At 33.3% G+C, this 14,092-nt stretch overlaps 1 protein-coding gene across 15 annotated transcripts in view; it reads right to left on the bottom strand.

Moving 5' to 3' along the window:
• Window positions 1-14,092, bottom strand: part of LOC131434830 (GTP cyclohydrolase 1) — a 78,566-nt gene that overhangs the window by 17,707 nt on the left and 46,767 nt on the right. For all 15 annotated transcript variants that reach the window (XM_058602018.1, XM_058602004.1, XM_058602005.1 and 12 more), the window contains 2 exons: window positions 6,824-6,957; window positions 6,660-6,735 (listed from right to left, as the gene is read on the bottom strand). In XM_058602018.1, coding sequence (XP_058458001.1) covers window positions 6,660-6,735; window positions 6,824-6,957 — 210 coding nt within the window. The remainder of the gene's footprint in view (window positions 1-6,659; window positions 6,736-6,823; window positions 6,958-14,092) is intronic.

The raw sequence follows: 14,092 nt of genomic DNA, 5'->3' as shown, positions 1-14,092 counted from the left end.
TTCGAACTGTTCAATGGTTTCGGTTGCCGAGATATGTTCCCTAAGATGTGCCTTCGTTAATGCCCAAAATTCCTCAATTGGTCTAAGTTGTGGGCAATTTGGTGCATTCATGTCTTTTGGGACGAAAGTGACATTTTTGGTAGTATACCATTCTACCGTTGATTTCGAGTAGTGGCAAGAAGCAAGATCTCGCCAGAAGACAACAGGATCCTTGTGGCTTCGAATCATGGGTAGAAGTCGTTTTTGTAAACATTCCTTGCTGTATATTTCGCTGTTCATTGAAGTAGTAGTGATGAAGCGTTTCGAAATCTTACCGCAGCTACAAAATGCTTGCCAGACCATAGCTTTTTTACCAAATTTTTCGACTTCAATCGATGTCTCGGACTGGTTTAACACTTGCCCTTTTCGCACCGTATAATATTGTGGTACCGGCAAGGATTGTTAATCGAGTCTCATGTAGGTTTCGTCGTCCATGATTATGCAGTTCAAATTTCCAGCAAGAATCGAATTGTACAGCTTTCGAACCCTCGGCCTGATCGATGCTTCTTGTTTCGGACTACGTTTAGGTTGTTTCTGCTTCTTATAGGTTCGAAGATTCAAACGTTCTTTAGCACGAAGAACATTTGACTTCGAAGTGCCCACTTTTTTGGCCACATCCCGAACTGAAACCTCCTTCTTTTGCTCGAACGCCTTCAGTATACGTTTACCCAACTGAGGGTTAGCAGGACCTTTTTTCGACCCGTTTTCGGTTTATCCTCAAAGGTGTTATCCTCACCGAACTTCCTGATTGCATTTTGCACGGCTTTTTCACTTACTCCTTCCATTCTTGTTAAGACGTAGTGCCGTCTTGAGCTTGTTTAGAATTTGATCAGTATCTTACGAAAAATAAAACAGATAGGAAAAATGACAAGCGAATGGAAACCGCGAAAATGTTAACGCAAAGACGGGACTCGAACCCATTAGCTAGCTCCCACTCGAGAAAATTGTTTTTCCAATTATTCTATCCTGTATATGAAAACACATGAAGCGATACCCGAATTGACTAGAAGAATCAAGCATGCTTCGCTTTACTTGACCATCAAGGCATTCAATTATAGTCCTATTAAAGGAAACCAAAAACACACCGCGTCACAGGTTTATTTTGTCGTGGATACGATTTAGGGTGAAGCCCGAGAGTAAGCGACAAGCGACAAGCGACGCGAAGCGAAACTTGACAAATCGCACGGAGTCGCACGGAAGAGCTCCGTCCATTCAAGTTCAGCAGAAAAATGACATACCATATGTCAGAGTGAGTGCGATGCGATTGGTCAGTAGTCGCTTCGCAATGCATCGAGTTCACTCTGACATATTTGTCATTTTTCTGCTGCGTCACTTGATGCTTTCTCTCTGGCTTCACCGTTACTTTAATATGGGGCACCTTTTCGAAATTTAGCCTGTACAAGAATGGGTAGAACTCAATCGTGAAAATCTCTTGTTGTTCTTAATCCAACAATATATTTTTTTACAAGCAATTGGAAATATAATCAGGAATTTGTGATTACATTTTCAACAATGTGAGATAACCATAAATATCTGAAAAACAAAGCTTTCAAATACTTTTGGAAACAAAGTGGAAAACTCATTACGAAAACTAGTACGCCTTTTTCGCACCCGACGTTAAATTGACAGCATGGTATTCAGTTCTAAGGGCATTTTTTTTCCATAAATACGTTTATTTCTTAAGGCAGTTTACATAAGTTTTTCTTCGCCGTAGCATCACTTTTACATAATATTCTTATCCTAATTTAATTCTAACATAGTCACAACGTTTTGAATTTATTAAAACATATTCTCTTATAGCTTAAATATCATCTTAGGTAACTCGTCATTAATTATGAAATCTACTCGGAAATATTATTTGAACCAAACGATTAACTTCTATAAATTATAAAATAAGCTGTTATTTTCAGACATTTTGTTAATAATTTCATAAACTGTTTCGAGTTTGTTTGTATCATTACATAATTTTTATTCTAATTTAGCTATTGGTTGAACTCATGGACGCAGCTGGGATCAGAACTAAGTCTTAAAAGGGGCCTTTATTAAATTGAAACTCCAATTTTCTTTATGAAATGATAAATGAGTTTCATGTATGAAAGGTCACGACAAGCAAGAATGTCTCGAACTGGGATATTGGATAGTTTACCTTGGGTACGCAAAGAATTTATTAGTTGAGATCTGACATCACGATACTCCACGCATGTCCAAACGACATGATCAATATCCCGATAACCTTCTCCGCAAGCAAGTTCTAAGGGCATGTGTTATATGATTTTAGAACCTAATACGATGCGTCTCCATCGGATGATGACAATTTGATGGAGACGCATGGTTTTTGGAATGATTTTTTTCAAAGTCTGAAATTATACCCGTCCACATTTTTTAAAAATCTGAAAAAAATACAGCGTAATGTACTCATCAATGATATATTTTCGATGCAAAACCTAGAGTGGTACCAAAATTGTAAGTGCGATTAAAAAAATTCGAAAGTTTTGAACATTTTTTTTACATGAGATACATTTTGAAAAATTTTGAAAAAAATCAGAAAGGTTTCCCATAATTCCGAAAATATTCCTGATTTTTTTATATTTTTTGCTGAAGAGGTTACCCCTACGTTTTTATGCACTAATCGCATCTAAATTAGTTTATCTAGACATTGTCGGAATAGATTTTTGATCAATGCTTTTGAAGGCGAGATATTCAATGAACAAGTTAAAAGACGGCGTTTTCAGCTATGCCATTCTTCCTTCAGACAAAAAGACTTTCCCGACCGCTAAAGTCACAATCATTCGGAAATTTTCACAGAATAATTTAAACTAATTTCAAGAACTAGAGATTGTCAGTTGGGGTTTTTTTTATTTTCGTCTCCGTTTCTGAGAAAATCAGGTTTGAAGCGTGAAGCCCTCTAAAACAGCCTTAAACACATTGGCCTCAGACATTAAGCATAATATTATGTCAAACTCCGGCAAAAGATATCAGCAATTTCATTTAATAAATTTCGGAAAAGATCACGTGGATTACCGAACAATCAGTAAAATGTCGGTATTCATTATACCGAGCTCGAGAATCGGTTTTAAGTATGTAAGAATTCAAGAACGTAAAATTTAAAAACACAATATTCTAAAAAGCTAAAAATTTAAGAGTTCAATATTTCAAAAACTCACAAATCCGAGAAATAAAGATCCACTATTTGAACAATTCACGAAACAAAAAATTCAAGAACTTAGGATTTCAAAAATCTGTCAATGGATTGTATTAAACGAACTCAAAAAAAAAAAATTAAGAATTCGATCATCCGTAAATTCAACGCTCTAAAATCGCTATAACTCAAGAAGTCCAACAAAAATCCTAGAATACAAAAATAATAAGAATCTAAGAAATTTCAAGAACTCAACAATCGAAAGATCCAAGCGTTTTCGAGAGTCAATCAAGGATCAGACATCATTAATCGAAGATCATTAGACAACTACAAAAATTTAAGAATTGGAAACCGGAAATTCTTAGGTTAAAAACTCCTTAACATTAGAAGGGGTTTATTTGAAAAAAAACCTGTTTTAATCCACCTAGTGGTGTGATGATGCCTTTCTCATGTACATATAATATTGTGGCATTCTATTCAAAAATTTTCTCTTCGATTTTTAAAGGAAACCAAGTGATTGTTTATACATAACATACAGAATAAAACAGTGCTTTGATTGCGTAAGCCATCCTTAAGAAAACGAAATGGGTTCACTATTATATGCACTTCCGGCACCGGAACCCAAGAACCGGTATAATCGAAGTCGGTTCGTACGGCCACCAACTAACATGACACACAAACTCTTCTAATACGCACCCTATAACTCCGGATTCGGAAGTCGGATCCGGATGAAATTCAGGAATTCCGTATGGGACCGGAAGACCTTTCATTTGAATCTAAGTTTGTGGAAATTGGTCAAACCATCGCTGAGAAAAGTGAGTGAGATCCATTTTGGTACATATGACCACTATTTCTGGTACTTCCGGAACCGGATACCGGAAACCAGGATAGCCGGAATCGGTTTGTTTAGTTGCCTACTGATAATGACTATCGATTTGTGTAGTTTTGAGTCCAGTTTAGAAAAATTTTCACGTTTTTTGCTTCGCCGGTTTAAGTGACGGTGTACAATATTGAACACACTTTACCCTATAATTCCGGAACCGGAAGTCGGATCCGGATGAAATTCAGGAATTCCGTATGGGACCACGAGACCTTTCATTTGAATCCTAGTTTGTCAAAATCGGTTTAGCCATCTCCGAGAAAACCTAGTGAGATTATTTGACACATACACACACACACACACACACACAGACATTGCTCAGCTCGATGAACTGAGTCGAATGGTATATGACACTTGGCCCTCCGGGCCAATTTTCACTAGTCGGTTTTTCAAGTGATTGCATAACCTTTCTATATGAGAAAGGCAAAAAAAACTGGAATTCAATACAGGGTGCATCGAAAAAAAAAAATAGAACCTACTGTCGTGTTCCAAAGGACCTTCGATTTTTGTCCGGCCCCCGCTGTGGTGTTTTTTTTGTGACATTCATCGCCGATGATTCCAGGTGTTCAAATTATTCCGCTGGTGTTGCTGATTTATTTTAACTGCTAAACTTCTGCTTCCAAAAGTCGCGTATAGAATGCCAGAATAATGTTACAGGGTTTACTTTTATAGCCGAAGCTCTCACTGAAATTGACTGAGCTCTCTCAGCAAGAGAGAGTATTGAGAGATTGAATTGAAGCGTCATGGAAATCATACACTGAGAAAATTATCAAGTAGAGAAATTTTTAAATCCAAAACAAATAATTTTTAAATCAAACAGTTTATAAATCCAAAAATCCGCAAAACTTAGCACGACTTTAAATAAAAAAATCAAAAAATGTAATATAATTTGCATGAATTCATATTCGCGAGAGAACGATAATTCAAGGAAAATTTCAGTTAATACATTAAACAATTCAAGATTTTAGGAATTTTCACATTAATGCGAATCATGACCCCCTTATATTTATATCCGTTATTGTAAAATCGTATAGCTTGCTAGTAGAGTGACGACGGGAGCGGGTCATATCACCGAAAATCGTTTCGCCGAATGTCATTTCGCCGAAAGTCGTTTCGTTGAAGGGGATGCTTCATTGTTGTTGGTGGCTGTCACAGGTGTACTGGGGTTGCTTGGGGTTGGTGTGAAGGAAGCACCGTTGTCCTTTGGTGTGGTTGTGTCCTTGTCCTGTTTATCACATGGCTCGCCGTAGTGAACAGCTTTTTGGCAATATTGACATGTGGCCATCTGGTTGTCATATGTTAGGTAACAAGTGATTTGCACGGAATTCTTGTATCTTGACCGAAAATCACATAAGAAGGTATAGCCTTCTTCAAGTGTATGCGTAATAAACGTACGCCATTTAGAATACCGGGGACAATATTCTTCCCCTTTTCTTTTTTGATAGAGAGAATCTCTCCCTATGCATTGAAGTAAATGCACACGTTTAATGTCAAGATGCATTTGCTCCTTAAGCAAACGTTCAAGTTCTCGTATCGAAGGTCGAATTTTGCACCGCCTGCAGTCAACAACAATTGTATTCTTTCGTGTCGGCGGTAACTTTTGTTCGTTTGGTTTACTGCTTTCGAGGTCGTTCTATTGTTCACTACACAATACTCTACTTGGTTTCTTCTGTCCCGAACGTAAGCGGTTTTGTTTTATCGACTGACTTGGATGAGATGTGAAAGCGAACTGGTTTATGAGAGAGTTGACATCACTGGGAGTGCGATGCGGTGTCCTGGTGCTACTCTCAAAAAAGTATAATTTCAATGTGTTGTTTGATACGCATAGTTAAGAATTTGGTTGAAACAGTTATTTTTGGTTATAGTGCAGATGTGGCAAGTGTTGGTTTAGTAGTGGGAGTGTTATTCATTGAATAGTATTGATCCGCGAATCTAAAGATGCTCGAGCGGCGGGAAGTGAGAATTTACCGCCTCAAAATTCAACGATGTTAACCTGTTAACCGATCGAAGCGCCGTCTGCATGTCTTTGTCGGTGTTGTCGGATTTCTATGGAACGTGTGAAACTTTACAAGTCAATCGTGTCATTCAGACTGAAGGTCTAGGGTTGGTCTGCAGCGGACCCATTCGCGAGTGTTTTTATTTTATTCTTTCGTTTCATCTCGCGCTGCTGACAGCAGAGCGAGCAGGAGAAAAGGGGTACGTGAGATCGGTCCTTGGAGATATTTTATATTTTTCTAACTTATATTTCTCCTGAGTATCGAAAATCAGGTTTTGTTGAGATCGTTTACCAAAACATATCCGGATCTCTTTCCCTCCCTACTAACAAATCTCCTATCCCGTGATGCTCGTGGAGATACAGTGGTACCCGCGGTCTCTAGAAATTTTTCCACTAAAAACTAACAGTTTCATAAACTCGTTCCATGAGATACGTGGAATTTTCATGAATTTCATGTTTCGTCGTCTATGACAAATAGAAAACCGTTGGGGAGCAGTTTATGCCATAGCTAAAATCATTTTTCCATGGCTACTGCGATGCCGAATCTCTTGTCACCCGACCGAATGTGAATGTGTTGTTGTTTACTGCTTTGTGAAATCACTTACCCTCCAAGCTTTGGTCGTATCCTTTGGTGAAGAACAACATGGCCTTGGCAGCACGTTCGGGAGTTTTCAGTAGGCCCTGCCGGAAAGGATTAAACCGAAATGAGAAGCACTCATTAAACAATCCGTCAAAAGTTAATTAACTTGAGTTCCTAGTCGAAACCTACCTGTCGTTCAGGATCCTCGCCGAGACTGCTAAGCAGCATTCGGTACGATTTTGACATTAGCGGCAGTAAATCCTCTCGAGTCAGCGGTTTGTGGTCCAGCTCCAGATCGTGATGAAATGTACATTTTTGATGACCTGTTTGTGAGGAGATGAGGATAGAACTGGATTAGCAGTCGGAATGGAACATATCGAAGGCGGCACATGGGGCAGGCAAGTGACACATTGCAGAAGGTCAAAACGAGAACCAAAACAACATTAATTGAAATTCAACCGGTTCACATCGAGCCCCTCCAAGCGACAATCAGTTCGATTCGAACATAATCAACTGGTGGATGAAATTCTACTCCGTCGGTGCACGGCCAGGGATTCGATGGATCAGATATTCCGAGCACCGACCAACACCGATATCATTATGCAACAATGGCAACATAATCGTTTCGTTTGCTTAAACCACAACAGAGTGGAAGTGATTTCACCCGGCCCGCAACAACCATTAAATATTTATTCAGATTACTCAATTTGGTGTAGTTCCAGGTAATGGTATAGTGCCAGGGGCAAACGGTGGGTGCTCACCTCTGTGCCGTGGTGTGGGCAATGATAACAGTTCTCGTCGAACTGGGCGCGGACGAAACCAATGGCCGTTTGCAATATTCAATAGATTGATTGGATTGTGGTTTAGCATCGAATGCGGTGACAAGGACAAGTCAGTCCGAGTGTTTGCAGTTATGTGCAAAACCGTGCGAGGCCGGATTTATATCAATCCGAGTCTGTTATGAAACCAGAGTTGGGAACCATTTGTATCAGCCGCTGACAGCTCGTGGAACTCTCTCTCTGGTCTCTGGTTCGCAATTAACGATGATTGTGTTAAATCATCTTTTATAAGCTTGACACCGTGCGGTATTCAACGGAAATTTGCCTGGAAATGACGTTTGGCTGTGACGATATTTTGTTAATTTTAATTGCAATTTTTCCATCTGTTCATTTTTTGTGCACATTTCATTGATGAATAGACTAAAAATATATGGTTTCACATGCAACTTTAAGCATGACTGTACTAATCTAATTCTTATCTGACTTCAGACTGTGGAAATTGCACACGTTTAAATTAATACTGATTCCATTTCGCTTTCGTCTATCAAGACTGCTTCGCTCATACACAAGACTTCAGAATAGCAGAGAGAAGACTTAAAACAAGTTTAAAACAAAATTAAACTTATTATTAGAAGATTTAGGTTGGAATTAAACGCAAAATAAAATGTCACGAGGAAAGCAAAAAGGAAGATAAAAGACAGAAACACCCGGTAGAAAAGTAGCATACATAAAAGTTGAACCATAGAAATACAAAAATGATTAAAAGCCGAAGCGTGTTGAAACGATTTAATAAAAATCAGAACGAAGAAAAGATGGCAAAATAGATCAGTATGAAAAATGAATGAAAAGTATGAAATAAGAAATGTGAATAAAACGCGAAATGAACAAGGAAGAGAAAGTAAGAAAGCAAAAAGTATAGTGGTACAAAATAATAAGAAAAACAGGAGACAAGGAAACAACAAAAGGAATATGAAAGAAGAAAAATGTCGAAACCGCAGGAAACAAGGGATAGAAGGTAAGGAAAGCTACAAAGGAATCGGGAAGAATGTCATTGATAAGACAAATTTCTCGTAACATTGCAAGACAATTGTCAATTTTTTTCTTTTATCCTCTTATCAACTCTTTTTCAAAGGCATTTCTTACTTTTCCATCTATTCATTATTGTTTTATTCCTTTCTTTGGTGGATTCTACTTTTCCTGCATCTTCATATCTTCTTCTCGAGTTCTCGTTTTTCGAATCTTACTCATTAACTTTATTTGTCTCTATCTATTGCTACAAGATTGGAGAATACTTTGCCAAAGAAAATGAAATGTAAACAAGCAAAAATAATAGGAAAAGTTGAAGTGAAATTAAAAAGCATAAAGAATAATTCAAGGAAGGTGAAAAGGATAAAAGAATTGAAAGAAGAGTAGACGAGAGGAACAAAGACGAAATTGAAAGAAAATTGAAATTGAAAAGAAATTTAAATTAATGCGTGGAAAAAAACAGCAAGATGGATGAAAATTAACATAATTTAGAAACAAAGAAAAAAAGAAATGACGGAAGATAGAGAGAAAAATAAGAAGACGAAGAATTGAAAAAAGAACTATGAATGAATAGCAAAGATAAAAAACAAAATAAATGCAAACAAGTCGGCGAAAATAAGAACGATGAATTAAACAAGAGACAAAAAAGAGGGTATTCTGAACCGGAGAAAGTCGAATGAATTGCGGAAGATAGAAAAAAAAAACAAGGAGCTAAACACCGAAAAGGAAGAAAGAACAGATGACGAAAAGAATAAGGTATTGATGGTACAATTAATGGTTTTAACCGTAATGGCCAAAACGAATAATGTTCAGAACAGAAGTATATGAGAAAAAGCGAAAGCACGAAAGAATTAACGAAATACCTAAAGAATGAATAAATGGATTGAAGCAAAACGAGATTCAAAGGTAAACAGATTAACCGAGAAAAGAAACAAAAAGTTGAAAGACACAACTGAGGGTAAAGAGAAAAAGGAGAAAAAATCGAAAAACAATACAGTATGGAAAAAGAACTAAGGGAGGCGGACAAAGCGTGATGGACAAGAGCATTGCATTTGACACAGTCTGCTTGGGTTCGATTGTCAATCTAAAACACATGATCAAAAAGTTTCGTTTCTCTAATTCAAGAGATTAATGATTGACAGATTGAAACATCTACAATCGAAATAAATGAAAGAACAATCGAGGATTGTGTAGTGAATAAAGATTAAAATAAACCGTGTAAGAAGTATTAAATAAGAAGAGTGCAAATCAGAATTGAATATGGAAAAAGGTAGATAATACACTTGAATAAAATATAAGCAGGGAAAAAATATGATCTGCAATGAAAGAAATAATGCGAGTAAATAATAGAAAGTTTAAATTCTTTTACAGAATAAATAATATAATGGACAGATGGACATGAATGGAAAAAAATGATAATAAAGAAAAAAGGCGATCTAGGAACAAAGTATTTTTAGCTAAAAGTAGAATAACCAAAGATTTTACAAAAAGGGGTATGAAAAAAAAATAAACAGAGAGAATATAGAAAAAATTGGGTAAAGAAAACAATAACGAATAAGACGAATAACAAACATGAGAAGGAAAAAGTGAAGGTGAAGATTGGAGAATAATAGAAATTGTTTGGAAGAATTTAAGCAAGAAAGATATGAACAAGAAAAACGAAGAAAATACACAAAAAAGAATTTATGGAAGGGAGAAAGTAAGAAAGAAATATGGTAAGAAAGTAAAAAAGTAAAGAAGTAAAAACAAAAGAGAAAGAAAAAATCTGAAAAAGTAAAACAGAATAACAGTAAACAAGTATAAACATAAAAAGCTAAAAAGTAAAATAGTAAAAAAGTAAAAAAACTAAAACAGTAAAGAAGTAAAAAAGTAAAAATAATGAAAAAAGTGCAAATGTAAAAAAGTAAAAGAGTAGAAAAGTAAAAGAGTAAAAGAAGTAAAAAAGTATAAAAGTAAAAAGGTAAAAAAGCAGAAAGAAAGTAAAAAAAGTAAAAAAGTAAAAAAATAAAAAAGTTAAAAAGTTCAATTGTTAAAAAGGAGAAAATAAACAAGTTAAAAAGTAAAAAGTTAAAAGGAAGGAAGAAAGTAAGAAAGAAATACGGTAAGAAAGTAAAAAAGGGAAGAAATAAAATAAATAAAGAAGTAAAAACAAGAGAGCAAAAATCTGAAAAAGTAAACAAGCGAAACAGTAAACAAGTAAAAACATAAAAAATTAAAAAGTAAAACAGTACAGAAGTAAAAAAGTAAAACTGTACAGAAGTGAAAAAGTGAAAATCTAAAAATAATGAAAAAAGTAAAAATGTAAAAAAGTGAAAGAGTAAAAAAGTAAAAAAGTGAAAAGCAAAAATAAAGTAAAAAAGTAAAAAAAGTGAAAAAATGAAAAGTTGAAAAAGTGAAAAAGTGAAAAGTGAAAAAGTGAAAAAGTGAAATAGTAAAAAAGTAAAAACGTAAAAAAGGAGAAAAGTCTACAAGTTAAAATTTAAAAGTTAAAAGTAAAATAGTAAAAAAAAAGTGGAAAAGTAAAAAAATAAAACAATGAAAAAGCAAAAAATAAAGAAATAAATAAGTAAAAAAGTAAAAAATAAAAAAAGGAAAAAGAGTAAAAATTGAAAAATCAAATACGTACGAGAGTAAAATAAAAGAAACGAGTAAATATGTAAAAGATTTAAAATGTAAGAAAGTAAAAACAAGTGAAAAAGTACAACAGTAAAAGGGTAAAGAAGAAGAAAAGTACACGAGTAAAAAATTGAAAAAGTATATATGTGAAAAAGTGAAAAGGTAAAAATAAACAAGTAAAAAAGTTAATAGTAATAATTAGAGAGTAAGAAAGTAAGAAAGTAAGAAAGTAAGAAAGTAAGAAAGTAAGAAAGTAAGAAAGTAAGAAAGTAAGAAAGTAAGAAAGTAAGAAAGTAAGAAAGTAAGAAAGTAAGAAAGTAAGAAAGTAAGAAAGTAAGAAAGTAAGAAAGTAAGAAAGTAAGAAAGTAAGAAAGTAAGAAAGTAAGAAAGTAAGAAAGTAAGAAAGTAAGAAAGTAAGAAAGTAAGAAAGTAAGAAAGTAAGAAAGTAAGAAAGTAAGAAAGTAAGAAAGTAAGAAAGTAAGAAAGTAAGAAAGTAAGAAAGTAAGAAAGTAAGAAAGTAAGAAAGTAAGAAAGTAAGAAAGTAAGAAAGTAAGAAAGTAAGAAAGTAAGAAAGAAAAGAAAGTAAGAAAGTAAGAAAGTAAGAAAGTAAGAAAGTAAGAAAGTAAGAAAGTAAGAAAGTAAGAAAGTAAGAAAGTAAGAAAGTAAGAAAGTAAGAAAGTAAGAAAGTAAGAAAGTAAGAAAGTAAGAAAGTAAGAAAGTAAGAAAGTAAGAAAGTAAGAAAGTAAGAAAGTAAGAAAGTAAGAAAGTAAGAAAGTAAGAAAGTAAGAAAGTAAGAAAGTAAGAAAGTAAGAAAGTAAGAAAGTGAGAAAGTAAGAAAGTAAGAAAGTAAGAAAGTAAGAAAGTAAGAAAGTAAGAAAGTAAGAAAGTAAGAAAGTAAGAAAGTAAGAAAGTAAGAAAGCAAGAAAGCAAGAAAGTAAGAAAGTAAGAAAGTAAGAAAGTAAGAAAGTAAGAAAGTAAGAAAGTAAGAAAGTAAGAAAGTAAGAAAGTAAGAAAGTAAGAAAGTAAGAAAGTAAGAAAGTAAGAAAGTAAGAAAGTAAGAAAGTAAGAAAGTAAGAAAGTAAGAAAGTAAGAAAGTAAGAAAGTAAGAAAGTAAGAAAGTAAGAAAGTAAGAAAGTAAGAAAGTAAGAAAGTAAGAAAGTAAGAAAGTAAGAAAGTAAGAAAGTAAGAAAGTAAGAAAGTAAGAAAGTAAGAAAGTAAGAAAGTAAGAAAGTAAGAAAGTAAGAAAGTAAGAAAGTAAGAAAGTAAGAAAGTAAGAAAGTAAGAAAGTAAGAAAGTAAGAAAGTAAGAAAGTAAGAAAGTAAGAAAGTAAGAAAGTAAGAAAGTAAGAAAGTAAGAAAGTAAGAAAGTAAGAAAGTAAGAAAGTAAGAAAGTAAGAAAGTAAGAAAGTAAGAAAGTAAGAAAGTAAGAAAGTAAGAAAGTAAGAAAGTAAGAAAGTAAGAAAGTAAGAAAGTAAGAAAGTAAGAAAGTAAGAAAGTAAGAAAGTAAGAAAGTAAGAAAGTAAGAAAGTAATAAAGTAAGAAAGTAAGAAAGTAAGAAAGTAAGAAAGTAAGAAAGTAAGAAAGTAAGAAAGTAAGAAAGAAAAGAAAGTAAGAAAGTAAGAAAGTAAGAAAGTAAGAAAGTAAGAAAGTAAGAAAGTAAGAAAGTAAGAAAGTAAGAAAGTAAGAAAGTAAGAAAGTAAGAAAGTAAGAAAGTAAGAAAGTAAGAAAGTAAGAAAGTAAGAAAGTAAGAAAGTAAGAAAGTAAGAAAGTAAGAAAGTAAGAAAGTAAGAAAGTAAGAAAGTAAGAAAGTAAGAAAGTAAGAAAGTAAGAAAGTAAGAAAGTAAGAAAGTAAGAAAGTAAGAAAGTAAGAAAGTAAGAAAGTAAGAAAGTAAGAAAGTAAGAAAGTAAGAAAGTAAGAAAGTAAGAAAGTAAGAAAGTAAGAAAGTAAGAAAGTAAGAAAGTAAGAAAGTAAGAAAGTAAGAAAGTAAGAAAGTAAGAAAGTAAGAAAGTAAGAAAGTAAGAAAGTAAGAAAGTAAGAAAGTAAGAAAGTAAGAAAGTAAGAAAGTAAGAAAGTAAGAAAGTAAGAAAGTAAGAAAGTAAGAAAGTAAGAAAGTAAGAAAGTAAGAAAGTAAGAAAGTAAGAAAGTAAGAAAGTAAGAAAGTAAGAAAGTAAGAAAGTAAGAAAGTAAGAAAGTAAGAAAGTAAGAAAGTAAGAAAGTAAGAAAGTAAGAAAGTAAGAAAGTAAGAAAGTAAGAAAGTAAGAAAGTAAGAAAGTAAGAAAGTAAGAAAGTAAGAAAGTAAGAAAGTAAGAAAGTAAGAAAGTAAGAAAGTAAGAAAGTAAGAAAGTAAGAAAGTAAGAAAGTAAGAAAGTAAGAAAGTAAGAAAGTAAGAAAGTAAGAAAGTAAGAAAGTAAGAAAGTAAGAAAGTAAGAAAGTAAGAAAGTAAGAAAGTAAGAAAGTAAGAAAGTAAGAAAGTAAGAAAGTAAGAAAGTAAGAAAGTAAGAAAGTAAGAAAGTAAGAAAGTAAGAAAGTAAGAAAGTAAGAAAGTAAGAAAGTAAGAAAGTAAGAAAGTAAGAAAGTAAGAAAGTAAGAAAGTAAGAAAGTAAGAAAGTAAGAAAGTAAGAAAGTAAGAAAGTAAGAAAGTAAGAAAGTAAGAAAGTAAGAAAGTAAGAAAGTAAGAAAGTAAGAAAGTAAGAAAGTAAGAAAGTAAGAAAGTAAGAAAGTAAGAAAGTAAGAAAGTAAGAAAGTAAGAAAGTAAGAAAGTAAGAAAGTAAGAAAGTAAGAAAGTAAGAAAGTAAGAAAGTAAGAAAGTAAGAAAGTAAGAAAGTAAGAAAGTAAGAAAGTAAGAAAGTAAGAAAGTAAGAAAGTAAGAAAGTAAGAAAGTAAGAAAGTAAGAAAGTAAGAAAGTAAGAAAGTAAGAAAGTAAGAAAGTAAGAAAGTAAGAAAGTAAGAAAGTAAGAAAGTAAGAAAGTAAGAAAGTAAGAAAGTAAGAAAGTAAGAAAGTAAGAAAGTAAGAAAGTAAGAAAGTAAGAAAGTAAGA

The sequence above is a fragment of the Malaya genurostris genome, chromosome 3, assembly GCF_030247185.1.
Source record: "Malaya genurostris strain Urasoe2022 chromosome 3, Malgen_1.1, whole genome shotgun sequence".
In the NCBI taxonomy this organism is placed as follows: Eukaryota; Metazoa; Arthropoda; class Insecta; order Diptera; family Culicidae; genus Malaya; species Malaya genurostris.
This window is presented reverse-complemented; position numbering and strand designations above follow the sequence as displayed.